The 25,738-nt window shown below is 26.8% G+C and overlaps 1 protein-coding gene and 1 long non-coding RNA gene across 3 annotated transcripts in view; both read left to right on the top strand.

Moving 5' to 3' along the window:
• The first annotated feature begins 336 nt into the window (after positions 1 to 336).
• On the top strand, positions 337 to 765 carry LOC136978642 (uncharacterized). Its single transcript, XR_010881255.1, has 2 exons — positions 337 to 625; positions 696 to 765. It is a non-coding gene; the product is annotated as an uncharacterized lncRNA (long non-coding RNA).
• Positions 766 to 18,136: 17,371 nt separating this feature from the next.
• LOC136978711 (tight junction protein ZO-1-like) overlaps positions 18,137 to 25,738 on the top strand; it is a 156,310-nt gene continuing 148,708 nt past the window's right edge. For both annotated transcript variants that reach the window (XM_067274483.1, XM_067274484.1), the window contains exon 1: positions 18,137 to 18,413. In XM_067274483.1, coding sequence (XP_067130584.1) covers positions 18,137 to 18,413 — 277 coding nt within the window. The remainder of the gene's footprint in view (positions 18,414 to 25,738) is intronic.

A 25,738-nucleotide genomic window follows, 5' to 3' on the forward strand; every position in this document is an offset into this window, starting at 1 on the left:
CTAATATTAATTATTAATATTAAATGGTTAATATTATATTTGTTGGATTCGTATAGCGTATAAAATAATATCTTGATACAAACTCATTTTGAATTTTACTTAAAATATTTAAGAACTGTTCCGTAATTTCGAAATTAATGTATTTATATTTTTAATTCGTTATATTAATAATAAATTTTAAAACAAAAATGATTAGTATAAGTTATACAAAAATCTAAATAAATAACACATTAGGTTTACCTTAAGTTTTTTTAAAATTCGAATTATGTATTGAAGATTTTAAATTTGAAATTGTTATCATGTTACAAAAGACATCATTTTAAACATCATTATGATGTTTAAAATTTCACAGATCATTATCGTAAAAATCGTTATGTATTATAAAATTTAAATTAGATCATTAAAGAACAAACTACGAAATAATATTTATTCATATTTCGGTACTTAAAATCTCATTTGGAATAGTTGTGAAAGTTTCCAATTATAAAATGAATAGAATTTTCAGTATAAATAGGCGGAAAATTTAGGGAATAGAACATAACTTTCCAACAGTGAAAGAAAATGAAGACTGTATTTTTATTCTTATTGATCACTTCAGTCGTTGCTTATGCCTTGACATCGGATAGTAAGTATAATTTTTATTTTTAATAGTCGTAAAAGAAGATTAATGATCTTTTTTATTTCATTTCTTTTAGTCGATGATCAAGATGATTTGGTAAAATCGGCGCATATTGAGAGCGGATTGAATCGATTTAGACGATCTCCCACAAAACTCTCAGAAAGAAGACGAACAACAGAAAGACAAAAAGGGGAAACAAAATTCTGTCTATCGTTTTAGACGATCTCCACAAGGATCTGGAAAAGGCGACGAAGAAGAAAGCAAAGGAAAGCAAAAAGGCAAAAAAGGAAAGGAACAATCTGAAAAATAATTAAGCCACATTCGCTAAATTTGTTTCGAATATTGGATTCAAATATAATCAAAGTTATCGGATATATTTCTAAATTTTAATAAATGTATTGTTTATTCTAAAATTTAAATAAAGATTCATATATTGGGCATATACAAGTGTTATTTGAATTTGTTCTTATGTTACATCGTGAATATTTTAATAATTCTTGAGAGAAGAACAATTATTTAATTATTTAACAATCTATGACCAAATTTGAAAAATACCTCTAAATTTTTTCATCTATATTTATATATTATAAAGTATTTATATTGTACGTATTACATTTTCTTAAATTAAACTTCAGTCTTACTCGTTAGTTAGACTTAATACGAAAAATAAACCATAATAAATTTGAGATTTTCAAGTCATTATTGTGTTTTAAAATAAATATTATTTAAGGAAAATATTATATTATTATAAAATGAAACATTTTGATTATATTGCGTAAATGCCTAAGTTTTATCTATTTGCATCTTTGATCTACGGGCCTCAAATATTTGATGACATTAGAAACATTAGAACATACGAAGAGAATCATTCAAGTACTTTCTTTCTTATATCACATTTTATTAAAAGCTCTCATTACACAGGTTTTTAACACATATTTTACAAAATTTTTCTGCTCGAAGGCCTTCTTCTTTCAAAAATTCGCTGTTAGTGCCGCATTTAGAGCGACCGTTTGTAGAGTGACATAACCTGACATCAGCCCATTCAAGTCAAACGAATCTCGGAATCCAAATCGGACTATTCCAGAACGATAAAATAATGCCGTTACTGTTTCGGCCATCCAACCGTTAATACATTGCAAATGATGATTATACTAATAAAAACTCCAGCAACGAATTGCGTAACTTTTCCGGCAACAACATTTAAAACTGCATTTGGCGCCATCTGTTATAAAAATTTATTTTAAAAAAATTTATATAATTAATTATTATAAAATGTCAAAAATCTTAATTTCTAGGATAGAGATGGGCTTTATAAAAAAAAAAAAAAAAAAAAAAAAAAAAAAAAATTGTAAATGCTAATAATGAGTAAAATCGTCATTAAGTTCGATCCTACTCGAAATATGACACGCGACCCCACTTTATCTCCCCATCCCGTCTACCTTTAACCACCAAAATTAACCTTAAATTTAGGTGGTTAACGCATCAATCCCCCTAATACATAAACTTCTCTGCAAAATTTCAGAAATTTTCGACAAAATAGCAGAGGAGTTATTAAGCCTCAAAGAAGATGAACAAAACCGTGCCTCCCCCATACACTCATTAACATCCATACATACAGAAAAAACTCTCGACTTTTTTTTGCATTTCTCGACGTTTCAAGGTTCCCGAGTCGAAAAATGTAAAAATCTTGAGGGGTCATTTTTTGTCCGATCGCCATACTCTGTTATATATAACAGCTGAGAAAGTAAAAATTTAACGTTTGAAACTATAATAACACATTGGTATTATTTATTTCGAGTTTAATAATCCTCTACAGAAATTATTAGATTATCAACATTTTCCTTATTTTTTATTATTATATTATATTCCTTGTATTACTATTTTTCTTATTGTTGGAAAAAATGTATAAAGTTGATTTATTATGTGGTGCCATCAGAGGTGCAAAAAAATAATTGCTCCCACTGCTATTAACATTTTTTTTTTTTTAAATCGACATCTATTTATATGTAAGTGTAAAAATAAACTAAATGTATAAATTTAAACTATAAAATCTGTAGTTTTCGAATATTTAAAATAGTAACGTAATGATATATGATTTTTATACTTTCCTGGCTGTTATATATAACAAAGGAAAGGCAGAGTCAGTTAAAAATTAATGTGATTTCTGGTTTAAACTAAAAAATTATCCTTCCCAAGATTTTTACATTTTTTGAACTCGTGGAACTTAAAATTTCGAGAAATGCAAAAAATAGGAGTTTTCTGTATGTATGGATGTTAATACGTATTGGGGCACGACTTTGTTCCCACTTTGAAGCTTAATAACTCCTGTAGCTTTCGTCATAAATGTCTGAAATTTTGCAGGGAGATTTGTGTATTAGGGTCATTGATACTATTAAATTTTTGTGGTTTAAGGTGAACGGGGTGGAGAGATAAAGAGAGGTCATATGTCACCACCCTCTATCTCTCCACCCCGTTCTATTATAATTTAAATTTTCTTTTAATTTTGTCAACCTTATGAAATGTAATAGATCGGCTCATTTAAGAGTTTAAACTGTTAATTGTTTACATGATTAAATAAATATATATATATATATTTAATCATGTTATATATATATATATATATATATATGTATAATCTCAATTATTTAGAAGAGTCTATCGGGTGAATTATCGAACGAAATACCGTAATTGTCTAATCTAACCAATAAACAAAATTGTGAGTTGACGAAAATAAAGCTGAAAATATGAAATAGTTGTCTGAATAACGTTGAAGAACAAATTTGAAACAAGCAATTATTTATTGTGACATCGTCACAATGCCGGGCTGTTATTTTTAATGACGTTCTTAATTTATTCAATTTAAAATATAAGTTTTCCTTCTCAAATTTGTAGTGCCTTGACCTTGTACATCATACTTTTCCTGATAACTTGAGTCATACTGGTCATCTATCTAACTCCTTTTAAGGAAAATTTTGGATTGAAATAATGTGATTTCTGGCTTAAACTAGAAGTTTGTATACCGTTAATCGGGCCCACACTTCCTCAAGCTTTTCATATCTGATCTCAACTTTTATCTATCTAACACAGTTCTTGAGATTAAGGAAGGACAGACAGACAGACGACAGCAGGAATTTATAGATCTACAATGTTTTCAAATTGCATCCTATTTTTCAATTTTTATCCGCCCATCAATGGCCGAGTGAATAAAACTACTGAACACTGTAGTTGGTTGAGGGTTCGTTCTCGTCAATGGGCTGGTGAAGTGAAGTCTTCGGATTTTCTTTACGTGTCTAACACCTAAATAGGAACCAGTTTTTTACAGAAAGTCTTCCCTGGAGGTATCCACCAGGAGCATTGCCCATGTAGTTGGCGTTGCACCATTTCATTACCCACTCCTATACAATCTACTTCTTATCCGTAGCTCTTTTATAAAAAACGCTCATAAATTTTTTACTCTCATCGTCAATTCTGTCATTCTTTTTTCCTCACATTTGATTGTGGTCAACAGAAATCACAAATATGTTATAAAGCTTTTGCCTTAAAGGATCAGATTTCTAATCCGATTCGAATCCTTGTAATTTTTCGTGGGTAGTAAAACTTGGTACGTTATTTTCTATCTTTCATCCACGCAAACTAATTCTATATATGGGATATAATGAGGCAGCCGTGTCCCCTACAATCATTCATTAACAAAGAAATTCAAATATCGGGAGATATTTTACTTGATTTTTTAATAAATACTATACTAATGTATTATAAATACTAGTTTGAAAACTTCTAAAATGTTTTATAATTTGACTAAAATAAAAAAAATTTTTAAATTTTAAAAAGTTGATTAAATACATTGTCTAACTTAATTAAAAAGATTAATAAGATTTCTTTTATTTATGATAAAATTATTGTTAATTATATAAAAATTTTTATTACGTACTAAATTAAAAACATTGTCATTACAAAAAATTCTCATAAAGAAATAATAAAAAAGTAATATCTAAAAGAAAAATGTAAAATTAAATATCAAAATTCATATTCACGTTGCTGATTTGTATAAATGTAATTATTGTAATTATTAGGTTATTAAATAAGTTAATAATCATTACAATAAAAAGTAAAAAAATTATATAAATGCAGAATAATTTAGGACATCGAGACGTTCCAAATTATTATATAGGTCAATAATTTGTGAATGACAATGTCATTTACAAATTATTTCAAGAATAATTCTTTTTTACCAAAATTTGTCAAAATTATTGACCTGTATAATTATTTTAGGATTTATTTTTAAGATTGTGGCAAAACCTACAATTCTCTCTCTACATTAATTTATGCTGGACTCACAGAAAAATTAACATTTGCAATAATTTTTCTTCTTATAAATATCAAGAAATGTTACAAACAACTTAAAAGTATTGTTCTTCTTCATAATTTTATGTTCTTTAAGCTCTTATAAGAAAGTAATAACTTTTTTAAATTCTTGTAATGAACAAACAGATGTTAGACGTATTTAATGTTCTAAGTTTATGTAATTAATGATGGAAAGTAAAATGATTTAATGGTAATTGCAAAATCAAAGCTTTTATGATAAGATTTTATACATTATCAAAAATTTTAATTAACGACATTTCACTCATCAAGTAAATTCTTTTTATTTAAAAAAGTATTTTATATTTAGTATAAAAATAAAAAATTTCGACGGAATAACATTGATATACACGCACATGCATAGTCACGCTCTATATCCTCAGAACTATTTATTGCAGAGAAAAAAAAAAATAGTTGTTATTATTATATGTTAATATATAAATTGACCTTAGAAAAATATTTTTGTGTTCTTCATTTTATTTTCAATTGAATAAAAAAAACCGCTTTGAAATAATACAATCGAAATAACTGAATTATGTCCTGTATGAAAGTATGAATGGATAAGAAAAATTTAAATAATTCCATAAAAATTTTTTATGTTTTTTATAAAGTAATGATGAAATAAAGCAAATATTATATTAATAATTGTCATACATTCATTTTAAAAACTAAATCTGCAAAGTTTGTTTGTAGAGGTAATCAAAAGTAATTTTTGAATTTTTAAAAATACTTTTTATCTGAAAATAATTGTAATTTAAATTACGCTAAGGTATAGCGATATCACTTGATGGTTATATAATACTGATATCATTATAAATTCATAGATGGCTGATTTTAACTGAGAAATTCGTAAGTTATGTATGTTTACTGACATACCTAATTAGCTTCTTAGAAGTGTAAAAGTTTTCCGTACACAGTATTGGCGTTTTCATTCAAAAGAGTCTCCGCCTTGTTGATAAACTTGAGATTTATTGTAAGAGAATGATAGAGTTTATTGCGGACGAGTGATTTGAGTGTAATTGTTTTAAAATTGTTATTTACTCAGAAACATTTTTAAAATATCGAATTATAAAAGTAAGAGATGTGCTCAGTGCCACAAGACAAAAATTGGATTGAACCAGTATTGAAAAATACAGTAGAAATGACAAATTATTTTACGAATTAATATAAAAATATAATTTCCCTGAACATTTATATATGATTGATTTTCTTTTTTCGTAAGATTAATATTAAATGAATATTCTGTGACATATTTTATGGTAACATATGTAAAAGTAAGTATTGTATCTCACTAGACGTGTAAACTTTGTAATAAAACTAGTGAGTATTGTATTTTGTTTCTATTTTAGGCAAGTATTTCAAAAACAAACATATCTTGTTCAATTATTTGTACATTACAAAAATTTCAAGATAACATTAAAATGCATTGTACTTTGTTTTTTTTTCTATGATTTTGTTTACTTGTTCATTACTTTATACAAAATACGTTAAAAAATAAATTTTGCAGGATGTTGTTAATTTGATTGTAATGTCTGAATGAAAAGTATCTTTAGGAATAACAAAAGTTTTTAATTATAACAAGTTTGATAAAATCCCTTATATCTGTTTATTTTGCCCATTGCTGCTTCAAATTTGTTGGACTTATAATTTTCGACGAAAATTCTGAAATAAATATATTCTTTTAACAATCGGGAAAATTATATACATTTGGCAATAAATGTTTATTTATTTAAGTACAAATATACTGCTATCACATTTTCTAGAACCAGCTTTTACGCTTTGAAAACAAATTACTTTTCTGTTATTTTCTTTTATATATATTCGTATTTCTTAAGGTTTATCGCCGTCCCTGAGGAAAAGGAAAACAAAATGGAATATTAATCATTTAATTATTTCCATTTCGTTTTTCAGAAGTTTTAATAAACAGCATTCTACAAATGTGTTTTGCATTTAATACTTCAATACTTTCGGTGATAATTCTCGAAGTTGTTCACAAGATATATGATATTAATTATATCTATTGGCTTGAGCGTTTTTGTACTTTAATATAATAAATGTTTTATAAAGGCGCTCAATGATTAAAAACTACAACATACAACAAAACTTAATCTATATATAACGTATACGTGGATATCCTATCACCTTTCGGCAGCCATTTGTAAAAGTAGAGGTGGGTTGGGGAAGTACTAGTAACTTAATCATTCTAGACCTAATGTTGAGACAGTTCTAGTCGGAAATACCAACACTATCTTCATTCTGTACTTTTATGAATACAGGTTTTCACGGAATAGTGAACTCCTTATCTAGATTTGAACTCGAACTAAATGAAAATGTTCCACAATAATGGACGACGGGCCGTCATAATAAACCCGTGTCTACCGACTTCTGTGTGATTGCTCCGACTACGTCAATAGTGTGTGACAAGTCCTCCATAGAGCCAAAACTTCGTGTTCATAGTCTCATACTTCTCATTTTATTTAACATCTATATCGTACAATAAATCAATTGACAGCATACACTTACTATGATGAACTTTCAGATAAAGACTTCGACATCATTATATAAATATTATTATTTTTAAATCGTTGGCTGGATAACCTAAATTGCGAAGATGTGTTTATTGCTTTGAGGACTTAAGTTCGAGTGCGGGCCTGATTCTCGAGAATTTTCGTGAGTAATCTCTCATCATCGGGATTTATTGCGGGTCTGGTCAATTCCTAATGGGCTTGAATAAAGGTTTTATGGTACTCACAGGACATGAAGAGTAAAAAGGAAAAAAATCTATTGAATCAAATTTAAATTAAATAAATAAAATAGTACTAAAGCTTCGGGTTGTTTTGAATCTTGACATGTGCACGACGATTGCATTGCAGATGATTCGATAAACCATATTTGCCATTATAGATGTTTTTGAAAATAATGTTTTGAAGTTTTAACAAATAAATTTTATTTTATTTTATTTTATTTGTGTGTGGACTTAATGGGAGGATTGCTTTTTTCCTCATGGATTTTCTACTGTTTGAAAGGGCTATCTTTTTAGTATTATACTTTACTAAGTTGATTGAAACATATGAAAAGGAATCCTGCTGCCAAGAGAAATGTATCTATTTTGTTTGAAATAAATTTTGTTAACTAATTTTTCAGTTTTGTCGAATGGTATCTTCCGTCGATAGATTATTGTGACACTGTTATCATCCTTGGATAAAAATACAAAATAATTTAATATTTTAAATAGTTAATTTTAAAAGTAGCTAACTTATGTCTCATTCCTATAGACTCTATCTTCTTATAGTACAATTAGATATAAAATCGTTATGTTAGATTAGAACTGGGATATTTCATTACGCCAAACTTAGTTTTGCTTTATAATTTTATTTGATCGATTCTATAGATTTTAAATTGGATCTTTAAAGTTAATTTTATGTACAAATGCCTAAAAATCTAATTTAAATGTTTATCGGGACATAAGAATATCCGGTTTCATAAATCTATGTCAACTCCTATTCTACGGAAATTAAAGTTTATCTTAAAAATTCCTTATTAATTTAATTACACCTATAGAATATTATACACTGTTATCGTTATGTAATTTTCTTTTTAATAATAGAATTTAAAATTAAATCCAATAAAATAAAATAATATAAATATTCTTATGAAGTTACGCCGTGTTCAATAAATTTAAAGCGATAAAAAAATAAAATAAAATTCATTGCGCGTTTGATTATAATTGCTGATTATGATTCGTTATAACATGAAACCTCTCATTTGTTACGCTTTATGATTTTAACGAGGATTATTTGAAGCTTTATTTGATAATGGAAAGTCTATTTAAATGTTTAAAAATAAGCAAGACAGTTTCCTTTCCACGTTCTTCTTTGTTAAATTATTGTTCGTTAATCAATTTCCGATTAATATTAAAATTTTATATAATAGTTCCATGTATTTTTCAAGATTTGGAAAAAATTGCTTTTATTTACCAAAAAATTTTCTATCTAATTTTCTTTATATTACCATATTTAAGTTTCAGAACAACAGTCATTAAGTATTTATTTTAAAAAATAGAACTACACGATATTTAGAATGTATGTATGTTTTTATTGATATGATTTTTTTATAGGAAGAAAATATAACATTTAATATGTAAATAAAATATTTAGATAAAATATAAATCATTTTTCTTCATTTTCTTCCGATTCTCCATCTTCTCCCTCTTCTTGTTCTCCTTGTTGTCCGCAACGTTTTTTTCTGGTGATATAATCTTTCTCGATGATTAATGAATCCGGTTTATCTTGCTTTTCGTCTACTAAATTAAGTTTTATAAAAATTTTGTTTAATAAAATACTTAATAAATTGGAATTTTAATTAACAACAATTATGCAGAAAAGTCTCTTAATTCCATTTTTCTACTGTAAAATATCCAAAATACTTACATTCTGAAGAAGAAATAAAAATAAGCAACGATAAAGCCAGACCTATGACAAAAATGTATTTCATTTTTTTGTTTCTCGAGTTTTTATGAGTCTTTCAAATTGTAGAATATATATATATATATTATATGGAGCTATTATATACATATTAAAGTATATTATATACAATCAAAGATTATTTCTATTGAAAACGGAAAAGAAAAGAATATGTAAGGTTTATTAACATTTAATGATGTTTCATTAAACATTATTCTTTGAACTAACAAAAGCTTTCCAAGTCAATACAGATGTTATACAATAAACACGATCGATTTCAGGAATTCTTTTGTATACTTGATATCCTCAATGTTTATATTTCAAGTAAAATAAATTCCATTAAAATATTTTTAAAAATTTTACTGGTGTGTATTTTCATATAAATATAATTTTTTTTAAAATATCTTTCATTTTTAATGATAATAAACCCACTTCTTTACTAATTTTTCGATTATTTTTGCTACGTTTTAATAAAAGATTATTAATTGTTAAAAAATTGAATTTATAATAAAATGTTTAATGAAATGATGAAATGAATATAAATAAATCGCCGTCTTATGCAAATAAATAACAAATAAAAGAAATAAAAAACAAATAAATATGTGTCAGTCCTCGTCTCTCACTACCCCATTATGGTTCTGGTTTAACCTATGATGGATTTGAAAAAAGCCCTCTTAGTGATTCACAAGATAAGAGTTAAAAAAAAAAAATACTTATTTATTATAAGGAAAAGTTGGTATAGGTTTTTTTTTTTATAGATTTTAGTTATAAATTTAATTTCAATAGTACCTTTTAATTAACGATTATGAATCAAATTGTGAAGTTTCACATCATAAAAATTCGTAAAATGATTAAAAGATTTAAAAACCTTTTTTCGTGTATTTTATGATGAAATAAATTTAAAAACAAAAATCTTTAAAATTATTTTGTTATTAAATATTTAAATTTTAATAACTTAATATTAAAAAAATCCAGCAAAGAATTGCATAACTTTCTCAGCAAGAGTTAAAATTGTGTGTAATGCCGTCTGCAGATTAAGATTTTATTTAAAATTTTTCTATATTATTAATTATTATAAAAAGACAAAAAGTTTAATTTTGAGGATTGAGTTGAGTTTAATATTTAAAAAAAAAAAATAAATTGTAGATGCTAATAACGAGTAGAAATGAGTAAATGACTTTAACATTAAGTCTCTAAATATGGAAAGTGACCCCCTTCTATCTACCCACTTCCTTCACTTTTAAGCACCAAAATTTAATAGTATCTCCCTAATACACAAACCATCTGCAAAAAATTTCATTAAATTTCGACGAAACGTACAGGTGTTCTTAAGGTTCAAACTGGGTGAGTAAAACTGTGTTCCCCACAAACACTGATACAACATTAACATCCATCCATACATACATACAGAAAAACCAACCAAATTTTTCTCTTGTTTTTCATTTCTCGACGTTTCACGGCTCCCTGAGTCCAAAAATGTGAAAATATTGGGGAGTCATTTATTTGACTGATCACCGCACTTTCCCTCTGTTACACTGTATTTAACAGCTGGAAAAGTAAAACGCAATGACTAATGTGTTCTATTATTGTCTCTGTTTATGCAGTTTTGACAAAGAAAGTGTTGAATTATATTAATTAATTTTAATAAATTCTATAAGCAAAATATTTATGAATTCCAAATAGAAAATACTAAGTGATTTCATTTTGAAATTGTATTTTAACTTTTAAAAATGTATCAACAGTTAAACTGTTAACAAAGGTATTATTTCCATATCAACAACAGAAACGAATATTTATAGTGCTTATAGTAGAAATTTCAAAAACGATAATGTTTCATAGCATGTATTACATTTAAAATAATTATTAGTCTGGTATTCTAATATTTAGTTTACAGATAATATTTAAAGTTTTAAATTATTCAAAATATTAGCCTACTTTTAGTCTTATATTAAAAATTGTAAGCAGGGTGGTCTCAGACGTCAGTTTTTTGGGCCACAGACCGAGGACCAGCATTTTCAAATTTCTAAGAAAATTCGATAATAGAATTTTTGATGTTTCAGAGATATTGTAAATATTTTAATTAAATTATATTAAATCTTTATCCTTTTGTCATTGCAAATTATGTTTAATAAAATTATACGCTTTTTCGATTAAATAAATTACTTTTAGCAAATATTTTGGGGTTCCGCTAATAAGTTTTTCCGGGGCCTCTCAAAACATCCAGCCGGCCCTAATTGTAAGTCATATTGTAAAAGTAATATGTTTTCGTGGTAATAAAAATATGTAACTATGTAAACCTGTCTAAAATTTATCCTATTCAAAACGGAAAATAAATGTCGGAACGGAACGATTTAATTCGTAAAATATTATTAAAAGCCAGAAACTCATTTAACGAGAAAATGGAAGACTTTTCGAAAATTGATTGCATGATATAAGATGAATAATCCCGTAATCGCTGGCTCGAATCATAATCGACTTCATAATGACGAGAGTTACAGTTTATTTATTTATTTTCTTTGTTAAAATACTTTCATTATTTGGGAAAGTGGATATGAAAACACAATTCTATTTTGTCCAACTCTCTAGAAGAGATAATTACAAAAAGCGTAATCTTCTAAAGTCTATGACAAAAACTTATAAAAAAGGAAACTGTCCCTGTTTCCATCAGGTTCCATTTAAACAGGTTTTGCTGTATAAAACGTCTTAACTGATAAAAGTTACTGAAGAAATAACTTACTTCTGTTAGTTCATTGTAGCAATTTGTTTCACTTATCGATTTCTTGCTTTTTAGGCAAACGTCGTTTTGTGAATTGGCTCTCCCATGCATACAATCATTGGAAACAAGTGGAATAACTTGATAACGAGAAGCCGAACGCAAAAAAATCCAGCAACGAGTTGCTCAACTTTCCCGGCAACATTTAGTGGCGCCATCTGTTATGATATTTTATTTTAAAAGTTTTTTATATTTTTAATTATTATAAAGTGGCAAAAAGCTTAATTTTGAGCATAAGGATGGGAATTATAAAAAATTGTAAACGTTAATAACAAGTAAAATCGTCATTAAGTCTGACCCTACTAGAGATATAACACACGATCCCCCTTATCTCTTCATCCCCTAAACCTTTAACAACCCAAAATTTAATAGCATCAATCCCCCCGATAAACAAATATCTCTACAAAATTTCAGAAATTTTTCGACAAAAAAGACAGGAATTATTAAGCTTCAAAGAGAGTGAATAAAATCGTGATCCCCCACACACTAACATCCATACATATGGATTTTACCCCGAATTTTTTTTTTTTTTTTTTTTTTTTTTTTTTACATTTCTCGACGTTTCAAGGTGTCCTAAATCCAAAAATGTAAAAAATCTTAGGGGTCATTTTTTTTACCGATTTCCATACTTCCCCTCTGTTATATATAACAGCCGGGAAAGAAATATTATACATAGACAAGGATGATCTTTATATACCTTTACGTAATTAAGAATAATAATTAGGCCTATATCTACTTTTTCCTCTTTCAATTTTGTCAATATATTAAATTATATTTATCTTTTCTGAAGTAGATATTCGATTAACTAAAACTTGACTACAGGGCCGGATTTACCAATCCAGGGGCCCTGGGCACAAATTCGGTGGGGGTCCCCCCCTTTTAAGAGTAGGCAAATTTGATGATTTAGAAAATTTACACAAAATACTGTACTTTCAATTAGATTTGAACTAAGAAGTTGTAAATTTCATTTAAAAATAAGGTTATTGTAAACATACATATATTTTATTGTGTAAAACTAATTATTTTAACTTAACTGAAAAATACCTATGTGAAATTTTTTCCCGAAATTTTCCGATGTTTCATAGGTTTCTTCCCGGGTTTGGTTTTCTCTGCCTGTTGCCCTCATGATTAGGCCACACTAGGCTGTCGCGGTAATAGAAAAAAAAATTATGTTTAAACATAATTTTTTTAGTTTTGTGGGTCCCCTATTTTGTGGGGGCCCTGGGCACAGGCCCCAAATGCCCTTATGTAAATCCGGCCCTGCTTGACTATATTGTATTAGAATATGAGTATAGAGATTTAATTATATTGCCTTTCTTTTATGTGCATACGTGCATATATTATTGTAAATTTAATATCATATTATATTATACGAATAATCTAATATTAAATTTAACGAATTTTTAATATTAGATTATTTGTATAATATAATATACACGAGAGCTAAAACTCAAATAATTCTAAATCTTATCTTTTATTGATATACTTTAAGGAATAATATGCATTGTTCAGTTTTAATAAAAAACTTTAAAGTAAAATAAAAAATAGACTATAACGTTTACGAGAAATATATTCAATAAGACGAAGAGGAAATTGATATCAATTGACGCCAAAAAATACGAATTGAATATATTGTTCAGTTCTGCCTTCACTGCATTCATGATTGTTCTGACTGTGAATGATCCTCATCAAACAATTGTATGCCAATTTTACTATTTTCACGTAATAATCACCTTTATATGTATTGAATGGATTTTCTTCTAAACGAAATAGTTTACATCGTATTTTCCTAACTAATGCTGATGAGATAATTGCTAAATTATATTAAATTTAAAGATAAAACATTTTTATTTTATTTTTTTTTTAATATCAAAAACTGTTATATAGAAGTCTTTTAATTTACTAGTTTTTTCAATCTAGAAGGATTTTTCGCTCTAAAATTAGTAAAATTATTCTGGAATAGCGTTTGAGACTTACTGGTTGCAAAGTATTAGTTAAATAAAACCATTTAAATATGTTTATTAATAATTTTAAAGATTGCATTAGAATGAAATTTTCTAAAAAAAATTAATGATAAACCAAATAGATTTTTCCAATAAAACTATAGTTTTATTAGAGTAATTTCAAATTTTATTACTTTCCTAATAAATTTTTGTCAAGCCAGCTATCAAAACAATTTTTTCTTAAATTTATTCATTGCAAGTATTGATTTTGATACTTCTTATGGAGAAATCAATATAATAAACTCTGACGCTCTGATTCAATTTATTGATAAATATTTAATTCTGTAACTACTTTATTTTAACTAAGCTTTTGGTAATTTTGAAGCTGAATTATCCCTCAAAAGAGATTTAAGTCATCAGAACTTTTAATTTACTAGTTCAAACTTCAGTTTTTTATTTATTTATATTTTTAATCTTTCACTCCTTCCACCCTGTGGACAATAAGAGGATCTTTTTACTCATATCCATCTTGCCCAATTCTTCAACGGGAGCGATCGAGTGATCAGAGACCAAGCCTGACATATCTGGATTCGGATTGGACTACCTCTCGAAAGATTCCTGGGGTTGCTCGCCCGGATTCGATCTGGGGTCTCCCAGAGTAGGAGTTCTGGAGACACCAGTTAGTGGCCCTACTAATAGGGGAGACCCGTACTAATAGAGCCGTGCCTTAACCCCCCTATATAACAGGCCATCTGGCTGTACAGTACATCTTTAAATAACCTTTAGCTTAATTACTTTGCTGTTTTTTATCTTCGGAACTTTATAAAAAATGTTCAAATTATATATAAATTTAAAACAATAACGATATTTTCATTGCATTGATTGAAAGTTGAAAATTTTAATAAATTATCATTAATATATTAATAATAAGAATCAAGTTTGTATATTTTATTAAGACGTTCATTAATACAAATAAGCGGTATGATTATTAGAAATTAGTTAAATAAATCTTATCACAGATATAAATTTTTAAAATAAACCAAATTTATTATTCCCTTATAAAACTAATAAACAATTTTAAAATATTAAAACGTAATAATTTCAAAAATATTTTTAATTTAACAAATACATTATACATTGACTTTAAAATATTAAATGATCTGTTATAATTTATATATGTAATCGCTAATAAGACATGTTACAGTATTATGTTTATAACTTTAATAAATTTATTTCATATTTAAACAAGTATAATTTTATGTAATTTTTAAAAATCAATTAATCTTATATTTAATCAATTATTATTATTATTTGGTTGTACGATAACGAAAATTTTTAAAGACTTTTCAGCTGTCGAATTACCTTGTTCGTTCACATTTGTTGCTATGGGAACTTCAATTAATTGAGAATCATTTGGGGAAAATTTATCTGGCTCATAATTTGTCATTGTTGAAGCGTTTGGAATATCTGTAGTTCCTACACTTTCAAGCGTAGGAATATTTGTAGTTTCTACTGTTTCGAGCGTAGGAATAGTTGTAGTTGGTTCACTGCTAACATTATTTTCCGTTTTATTAATTGTGTTATTTTCTTGGAGCTTAGAAACATTAAATCGGATCAAAATAGAATTCGGTGATTCTCTTGTAATTATAACAGATGTTTCGTTGCTTGCTACGTTGATTAAAGTTATATTTATCGGACTTTTGGTAGGCAGAAGCGTGGAATTTTCATCATCAGAAGTTTCATTTGATAGAGTTGTAGAATTTTCTTGATCAAGACTTCCAGTTGACAAAGATGTAAAGTTTTTATTTTCTGAATTTTTACTTATTAATGATGTGAAGTTTTGGGGCTCCTTATCGGATTCGTAAATATTACTTAGATTAGTTTTGGCAAAAGAAAATGTTTGATGATTAGAAATCATGGAATCATGTGCATTTTTATGACTTCCTGAGTTATCTGAAACTCGAAAATTTAGTATGAAAATTTTTCAAATGACTTTAATCAAAATTTTAAATAAGAACTAACGACATTAATCGTTAAAGCCTAATTTTAAACCCCTGAAAGTATTTTTTATAATTACTTTATTGAACTTACCTCCATTAGATTTACTCGCATAATTCAGAAATACGAAGAAAAGACAAAAATAAAAACCGTTCAACATTTTAACTATCGTATTTTGAATCTTTCTTATCATATATTACCGGAACTTCTATATATATATATATATATATATACAGCAACAAGTTTCATAGATCATACATTTGTAAAGCTGCATTTTTCTTTATTTATTGAGTAGAAAATTAAATTATTCCATATTTAAAAAAAACATAAAACATCTGAAAATAATATTCAAAATTTTATTATTCTCTTTTTATCAAATAATTGTAATTTAATGATTTCAAGTTTGCTTTAAACGGTATACAGCATTTGATGGCTTTCTATTATTCATTATTCTTTATTTTTTTATAGGTCATATATCAAGCTTTTAAAATATATCGTTCAGTATTGAATGTATAAATTTATTTTTTCTGTTCATCTTTTCAAATAAAAAATTTAAATGAATCGAGTCAATACTTAAATGTTATTAGAGCGATAAATAATATGCGATGCAGAATTCCCATAAAAAAGTATTTGTGGCATTCAATAATTAATAATAAATGATTCATATGAATTAATTTTTGTCAACCGGACTCGAATTCGAATCAAGTTCTAGTGCTTTTGTGTGTACTTTAAATGAGGCAATTTGAAAACCACGTTTCTTACCCATATTTATTGTTCCTAGATTTATCACTTCATTTCTTCGTTCAAATTAAATAAATGAATTTACAAGTCAGATTCGACTTTACTATACATAAACTATATCATGCTATATTGTGCATTGAAACCTTGAGAAATTAAACCAGATTCCTTCATAACGCATTCATTTATGTTCTAAAATACTTATCAAAGATGAAAAATATGAAGTTAAAATTATTTTAAAATAATATAATTTAAAGATATATAGAATGAACAACTTATTCTATTTCCTTTACACAAATAAGTTATGAATAAATTAAAATTTAAAAATTCCCTTATAATTATTTAGGATAAAATTTTATACTGTTTAAAAGATACATCACAGGGTTGGCATTTCCTTTTAATGAAATATATTCAGGAAATACCTACATTTTTCCTGTTTTTTGTTTTCAAATCATTCAACTAATTCAGCTGCAATAAATTTTTCCAATTTTAAAACTTTAAAACATAATTAATTAATACGAAAAACTCTTGCATTGTCAACTAATATAATTTTAAAATTAATATCAATTAATTAAATTAAAAAATTTAAAACAACAGAAAATATTTGATTTATTTTGTATTGTGTTTTTTAAATTAGTTCTAACATTGTAGATTAATTTATCTTTTTGGATAAAATGCTTCCAAAGAGAGAAATTTTATTTTTGGATAATTGTAAAACAATAAATATATTAAAGTATAAAATATGAATATTATATTCGTTTTATTATCCGATTATCACTGCTACATTTATATATTTTCTATCATTTTTATAAAAATAATTTTTTATACAGTTAACGAATGACTTGTAAACGAGTCTGTAAGTTTATTCATTTATAACTTTAGAGTCATTTTTATCTTAAATTTATGATTTAATTATCACAGCTATAATGTTAATTAAATTAACCAAAGAATGCTATAAATAAATATAAATGACATAAGTTTAAATAACTTTTACAACTTGATTTACGCGGTTAATAAATATTGTATTGCGTGAAATGCATATTGTGACCTAATTATTGTTTTTAACGAAATACGTGACCTTCAAAGTTCTGCACCTTGAAAACTGAACCGATTTTATTTTTAAACGATGTCCGACGACCTAGATAATAAGATATAAACTAATGTTTATTAACAAATCAGTTCTTTTAAACAACACCAGATGGTGCTGGGTAGTACTCCCTATAGAAACACTGATTACAAAATGGCGGGGGTAATAAATGTTAGAAGGTTGTTGGAGCGGCATAAGAAAGACTTGGCAGAATTGAACATTGCCGAAGTATTATCTTCTCTCTGTCAGAAAGGTCTTTTTAACGAGGACGACGATAAAAACTTATTGAAAGAAGTTAAAAAACATCATGAAACCGATGATTTTGTTAACTTAGTTTCTAAGAAAGGTGTTAATGGTTTCGAACAGTTGTGTCGAACTTTAGAAACTATTTCTCCTCGCCTGTTGACTCGTTTCGCCGTGGATAGTACAGGTGAGTCTACTCCATTATTTGTTACTTACTTTCTATTGCGTTAACACGTGCCGTTCATAATGACGTAAGAAATATATGCAACAGCTGTTTCGTGCAATTTATACTTTGCGTACATTGTTCGTAGGATAAAGAGATGCTATATGTCGTCTTTTAATTTTTCGTAGCCGTAATCAATTAAGGTTATTAATATTAGATTCATTTATAATTATTGAATTTTATATTTTTTATCGAAAAAGTTTAAATTTGATATAACTACGAATTCCGATTTTATTTCCTTTATTCAATTTTCCGCAACAATGCTCTAGTTTGTAGTTTCTGATTCATGGACGAGTTGCAGTTTCAATTGATTGATTTTAATTTCATTTATATTTATAATAAAAGAAATTCGGAAGGATTGTAAATTTTGTGGAAAAGAAAATTCCGATATTGTTCGACTGGAAAGAAAGAAAAAAATACTTTAAAAACCAACATTTTAGTTTTTTTTAAATAAGGAATATAAATCAGACTGTTCGAACTTGAATTCTATGAACCAAATCAAATCCATCCAACTAGATTTTTTAAAATTAATGCTGTTTTTTTGAAAAAAAGACAGGAAAGAATTTTCTATTGATATAGCGTATTATAATTGTAATAACAAAAGCCATTTGTCATGTTAATTAAATTTGAAGGTTGTGTTAAAAATTGACTTCGAATTTATAACATAAATATTTTGTATAATTTTCTAAACATTTGTTCAATATTATAAATTTAAGCTAAAATATATTTATACTCGTAAATAAGATAAAATTTTCGTGCGCGATTTTATACATTTAATAGTAATCGTCGAGAGATTGATCAACAAGTTTGCGTATAACAACCACTTTAAAATCGATTCAGATTTTTAAATAATCTGGTTTTGTTCTTGTCGTAAGATTGGAAGCAATCACGTTATGTTATTTCTCAAGATAGTAACATTGGGGTCAGACCACGACGTGGGAACCAAACCAAGTTGGAAGAAACGCGCTGACGCGTAACGCGTCACTGACCTCCAATAAGCTTAAAACAAACTTCCAATCTAGTGTAATTTCACTTTAAAAATACAATACAAGTTCTCTCTCTCTCTCTCTACTGTTTTCAAGCTCGCATTTGTTTTGGATTCTTCGAGTGAGTGGGAGGAAGGAATTAAATGTTTTCTACCGTCGCGTCTGGATTAACTCTCGAGGGAAAATCAGAACTGGCATTCAAGTGGTTCAAACACTTTTTACCTATTTTTAGATGATATGAATACAATTTGCAAGTTTTTCTATTACAAAGTGTTAAATCAATTTTTCTTTCGTATAATACCGAAACCGGAAATAGTTTATATTAATTAAGCAACTAATACTGTATTATACTAAAGTATTTGTTAGTTAATTAATACAATAATAAATAAGTATAAATAATAAATATATAATTAATACAAATTCTTGTTTAATTATTACTTTCTAACTCATTAATAAATACTTTACTCTAATAAAGTATTTACGAATAAATTAGAAATAATTAGAATATAAACAAGAAAAAATTTGTCTGTGCGACTTAAACGAGCCTAAAACTAATCTGCTATTCTGCGTTCAATTTTTAAAGAATGCCTTTCTATTCTGGAGTTATACAAACCTCATTTTGACATTTCTGTTAATAATTTGAATCACATTTTGTTTATTTCTAAGTTTAAACGAGTCAGAAGTATATATTATGCCTTATTCAAAATTTATTCGCATAATACTTGTCAAAGGAAAGATTATTGAACTTGCGTAATTTGAGAAGACTGATGACCTTAATATAAACACAAAGCACAATTGGTGGACGTTATTACAATCTAATTGGTTATTTCTTTCGCAACTTTTTGATTTAGACTTTTTTTTTAACGTTATTTCAAGAAAAATGTTTAAAAAAATCTAAAGCAGATTAATTATGTTGTATAATATTAAAACATTTGATGGATTTATATTCTTAATTTTAATTTATTTGAATAAAATTTGAATATCAAAAAGGTTTTATATACCCGTACGTCTGTCTTTAGTAAGCTGGCGTCATTTGCAAAACTTTTCTGAAACTTTCCTTCCTAAGCCTAGACAAGAATAGGTTTGTGAACTCGTGGATGAAAAACAAGTTGAAATATCTGGGACATGTTCAAGTAAAAATTGCTCTTGTCGTCTGATTGTTGGCACTGTTATAACTTATATATTTTTAAATAAACATAGCTAATGCTTTGTAAATTAAGTAATTTATAAATATATAAATGTTCTTTTTATATCTGAAAAGCGTAAACTGTTTTACTCCGAAACTTACGTAGAATATGAGGATAAGTTAAATTATGATATTTTCAATACTTTTAATAGTTGTTTAAAAAGAAAAATAGATAAATTTTTATAAAATGTAATATATCGTTGTAAATTTATTAACTAATTTCTCGGAAAATACAATTTAAATTATTTTAATTTTGCACAAAAAGAAAGAAATATAAATTAACGTATCGTTTCTATACATTTTACACGTATAAAAAACTTTTTGTTTCATTTAAATAAGTTTCTCCGATAACATAACTAGTTTTGAGATGCTTACTGACTGTTTCTATTAAGATATTTTAACACCTGCTTCCTTAAATATTAACATTCACAGAAACGATAAAAAATGATTGCTTATTTTTTATTAAAGTGTAAATGTATAAATTATTTGAAAATTACTGATAAATTTACAACTTATGATTTTACTAACAAAAAATTCAATTTATAATTAATTTATATTAAAACTATATGAATTTAACAAGTAACTTATAATGTAAATTGCATCTAATAAAATTATATAAATTCTATAAAATTTAATATATAATGTAATAATTTATCTTCTTATATCCTATATATTAGTAAATTAACAGGCATATTATTTCTTTGTCTTGTACGCTCATAAAAAGTTTCAAGTCCAAGGTCATGCTACACTTCATTAACTTCACCTGTTAATATGAATTATTCATATGTATTTAATTCGATGTAGCCCAGTCTTCGGTCTTTTTAATTTTGTTCACATATAATTTTTTAATATAAGTTTAAATATAAGTTTGATAATTCTACATTGCGAGATTAAGAAGAAGACCCATTTAAAAAGTATACTTTTCTATTATAATTCAGAGTAATCGTTTAACAGATGATTTAAAAAATATTAGGTTAAAATAAAAGGTCAAAAGAAAATTTTGTGGCTCTGTCGAATGTTTCTGTGGATTGGGTCTGCCCTATTATCTGCTGATTACTCCACATTGATTTAATTTATTACATCGCATGGTTACTCTTGAAATGTCCTTATTTCCTCATTTGTGAACATGTTAGAAATTAATATTAATAATAGTTTGACTTCTGCCGAGCTTCCAAATTATATTTTTCAACTGAAATCTGAAAAATTTAATATTTTTGACTTATTTTTTCGCTCTGAAGATTGCACTGTTCACTTTCCAGTTCATTTTTATCGTTAATAAAAATTGTTTAAAAGTATTAATTAAGTTTACTATAAAATACAAAATGTATATATTTTAAAGTAATAAAAATAATTTTTAACAATGAATTACAAAGACCTACAGAAATCAATTTTGATAGTTACTTAACTTTTTTCTCATAATTTCATACTGCGTATCGATTAAATAGACATTTCCCGAAGATATTGTAATATTTATTCAATGAATTATTAATGTTAACTAGAGTGTAACTATGATAAATTATTTTAAGAAATATCGGTAAGATACTATTTTGATAGTAAACAAGATAAACCATTTTTCTACAGAAAAAAAAGGACGTGCATCGTATGTTCGTGTTATAAAAGACTCCGTCAATTTCGATTAGATTAACCTGTTTCTAAGATTAAAATAATCCTGAAAATTCTTATAAATTTTATATTTCCTTATTCATGACAGTTGAAAACAGCAATATTTATTGACTCATGCTAAATATTTTATATTTTATTCATTTTGTAAGTGCAAATGATGATGATATACTAAAATATAAAAAAATTTAAACTAAACATAAATATTTATTTAAACTCCAAAATCTATCTTTTCTTTCTTATGTAAACGAAGCACAAGAAATTCAAACAAAACTTTTCTATTTAAATATAAAACTAATTTAAAAATTTATTTACATAATTGTTTACTCTACAAACTAAAACTGTTTTATATAATTTTATTTAAGTCAGGAACTCATTTCTGTGTGTGTGTGTTTGTGTATGAATGTAATTTGGATAACAATAAAATAACAAAATTTAAGATTTATGTACAAAAGTATATTATTCATTCATCGGTTTTATTTTTAAAAATTTATAAAAATGGATAAATTCATAAAATCAAGAACTCTTACTGAAATGCTTATCAATTATATTAATTATTTAATTAATGATATAGTAATTTCAACACACTTCGTAGTTATTCGATAATGTCGAAGTTTTTTAAAATTTATTGTTGAAAAATTCTTAAAAAATACGAATTTTATCGGACAATAAAACAGTTTGAAGTTATTTCTCACATATATTTTTTCTCCTAATAAACAATAGATATTAGCGAGGTTGAGGCCGAAGTTTTAAACGCGTAAACGTGTACGTCGGACGTTCAGCGCCGCTTTCCCGTAAGCCTAGAAGTTTGACAATGGCGTTTGGAATGTCGAGCACGAATCATGCTCGACATTCCAAACGCCATTGTCAAACTTCTAGGCTTACAGGAAAGCGACGCCGAACGTCCGACGTACACGTTTTCGCGTTGAAAACTTCGGCCTCAACCTCGCTATTCCAGGAATAATATTTACGTTTCGTAATTAGCATGTTCTTTTGTATACTGTACAGCCTAGAAATACATCTAAAGTTTTCCTGAATGATATCGTTATTAAATAATAAAATTTTACTGTTTTAAACGCTCTGATATACAATACTTAATATAGATTACTTGAAATACTTCATAGAAACATCTAATAAACGAATTTAACCTTTTTACAGGTAGAAAAATAATAATAGAGTATATTTTAATATATAAACTGATATTATTTTAATCTCTGATATTACAATTTTCTACATTTAAAATAGAATATGCATCTGAAAATTATATATGTTATTTAAAGAGAATAGTCACTTAAAATAGCACTTATGATATGTTAATTTTTAATTACGGAAATAATTTAAACATTGTGATTTTCCTTGTTCTTCAAATATAATTTCTTATATGTAAATTTTTGAAATTCTATGATTAAAACTGCTTATTTCATTATAATTAATTTTTATAATTACAAATTATATTTTTTGTAATTAGTTTTAATAAAATAATTTCGGAATCATTACAATTCCATAGAACATTATTGATTAAGATCATGTAATAAATGAATTGCTAATTTCTTCATTAAATAACACTCACAAGTCACTGTAAAGCAAATAGCCATTCAAAGTTATAGGCCTATACAAAATTCAAGAGAACTTTTAATTCCATTAAAACTTATTCCTTCAATTAAATTTTAAATGTTTAACAGACTCAGATCAACTCTGGAAAATTTACATGACCTATTGCTTACAGCATTACCTTTGAAAAAGTGGAACTACTTAATATACTGTAGGAGTTCGATTGTTGCACGTCGTTCAAGTCACGTGATTGTCTGTCTTCTCTATTAATGACTGTTGAAACGTACTGTACTCGCGATATTCTGGCTTTTTTTGTAGTCTTAATCGAAATTAAAACAGTGTGCTAATTAGTATCACAGAATAATTGATAAAATATATTTTATTTTATTATTCATTCTAATACTAATTGGTACACAGAACATTTTATATGGTAATTTTGTTTTCATTTATTAATTGAGTATATCATTGTCCAATGTTAATCCTTCTCTGTAATCCAAACAAACACTTTTGGTAGACGTATCTCACAGCAATTAATCTACCAATCTATCAGTAATTAATACGTCTACCGAAAGTGTTTGTTTGGATTACAGAGACGGATTAATATTGGAATCTACTATACAGCAAGCCGATTATATATTATATCATTGTCGGTCAGCATAAGATCAGAGCGAAGTTGAGGCCGAAGTTTTAAACGGGTAAACGTGTACGTCGGACGTTTGGCGTCGCTTTCCTGTAAGCCTAGAAGTTTGACAATGGCGTGTGGAAAGTCAGTGGAATCATGCTCGACATTCCAAACGCCATTGTCAAACTTCTAGGCTTACAGGAAAGCGGCGCCGAACGTCCGACGTACACGTTTTCGCGTTTAAAACTTCGGCCTCAACCTCGCTCAGGTATGCACTTTTTCGATTTTGCCTTATTAATACTCTATTATGACTATGAGAGTAAATTTAGACTTGATATACTACCAATTGACTCTTTGAAATGTTCTTAATGAAATAATATATTGTAAAGTCAGAAATAAATGTTTTGAAATGATTGGGAGATAAAAAGAAAAACCCTTGAGAATTGCTTACTCTTAGAAATAGAGCAGATAAGATTACGCACCCTTTATAAATGATTCCTATGTTGTAACTGTACTTGTCCATTGATTTTTGTGAATTATATGATAATAGGGAAAATAGTTTTCAGATAATTATTTATTATTTTTTTTACATTTAAAAAACGCGTGTTTTACAGCAATCTGATTACCCACATTTTCTAATTACTAGATGAAAAAATTTATGAGAATCAGGTAGCAAGTCATTATCCTGATGAAATAATTTGGTATTTTATGAAACACGATTCTTTGTTGCGGACAAATTCTAGTTTAGATTAGAAGAGTAAGTTAATAAACAATTGTTGAAATTATATGATTTATTGATTTCAATTAAGATAAATATGTTACATTAAAAGAAAATTTTTGAGATGAACTGGTATGGAAACAAATAGTAATCAAATAAAATTCTAATTTGTAGCGTTATCTGGTGTAAAGTCAAACATGTTTAAGGTTGAAATATTCTCAAGTACATTTTTAAATGGAGAACAGATTTCTGAACAACTCAATTGTATAATATAATTATATCATAAACTACCGTGATAAATTGCTGCTTTCTCCTTCAGTAATCCTTTTTTGGAGCTTCTTCAAAATTTTCTTTTCGTGAAAAATAGTTTCCTGTTGCTTTTTCTCGCAAAATCCTCTCCTTTTTTATAGCCGAACAAATAAAATAAACATAGACATAACACTTTTTAAATGATGTCTAAGAGTATGCGCATCATTAGGCCCTCTAAGAGTGCGTGCATACTCTTGAAAACTCAGTTCTTGCGTACTCTTGAATGCATGTCTTAATTCGGGGGAACCGTAATTGACTACACACTCCATGCATGCTCCAGCAAATCCCGCTTAAACC

Source organism: Centruroides vittatus, unplaced genomic scaffold (genome assembly GCF_030686945.1).
Source record: "Centruroides vittatus isolate TY-2023 unplaced genomic scaffold, ASM3068694v2 contig_549, whole genome shotgun sequence".
NCBI lineage: Eukaryota > Metazoa > Arthropoda > Arachnida > Scorpiones > Buthidae > Centruroides > Centruroides vittatus.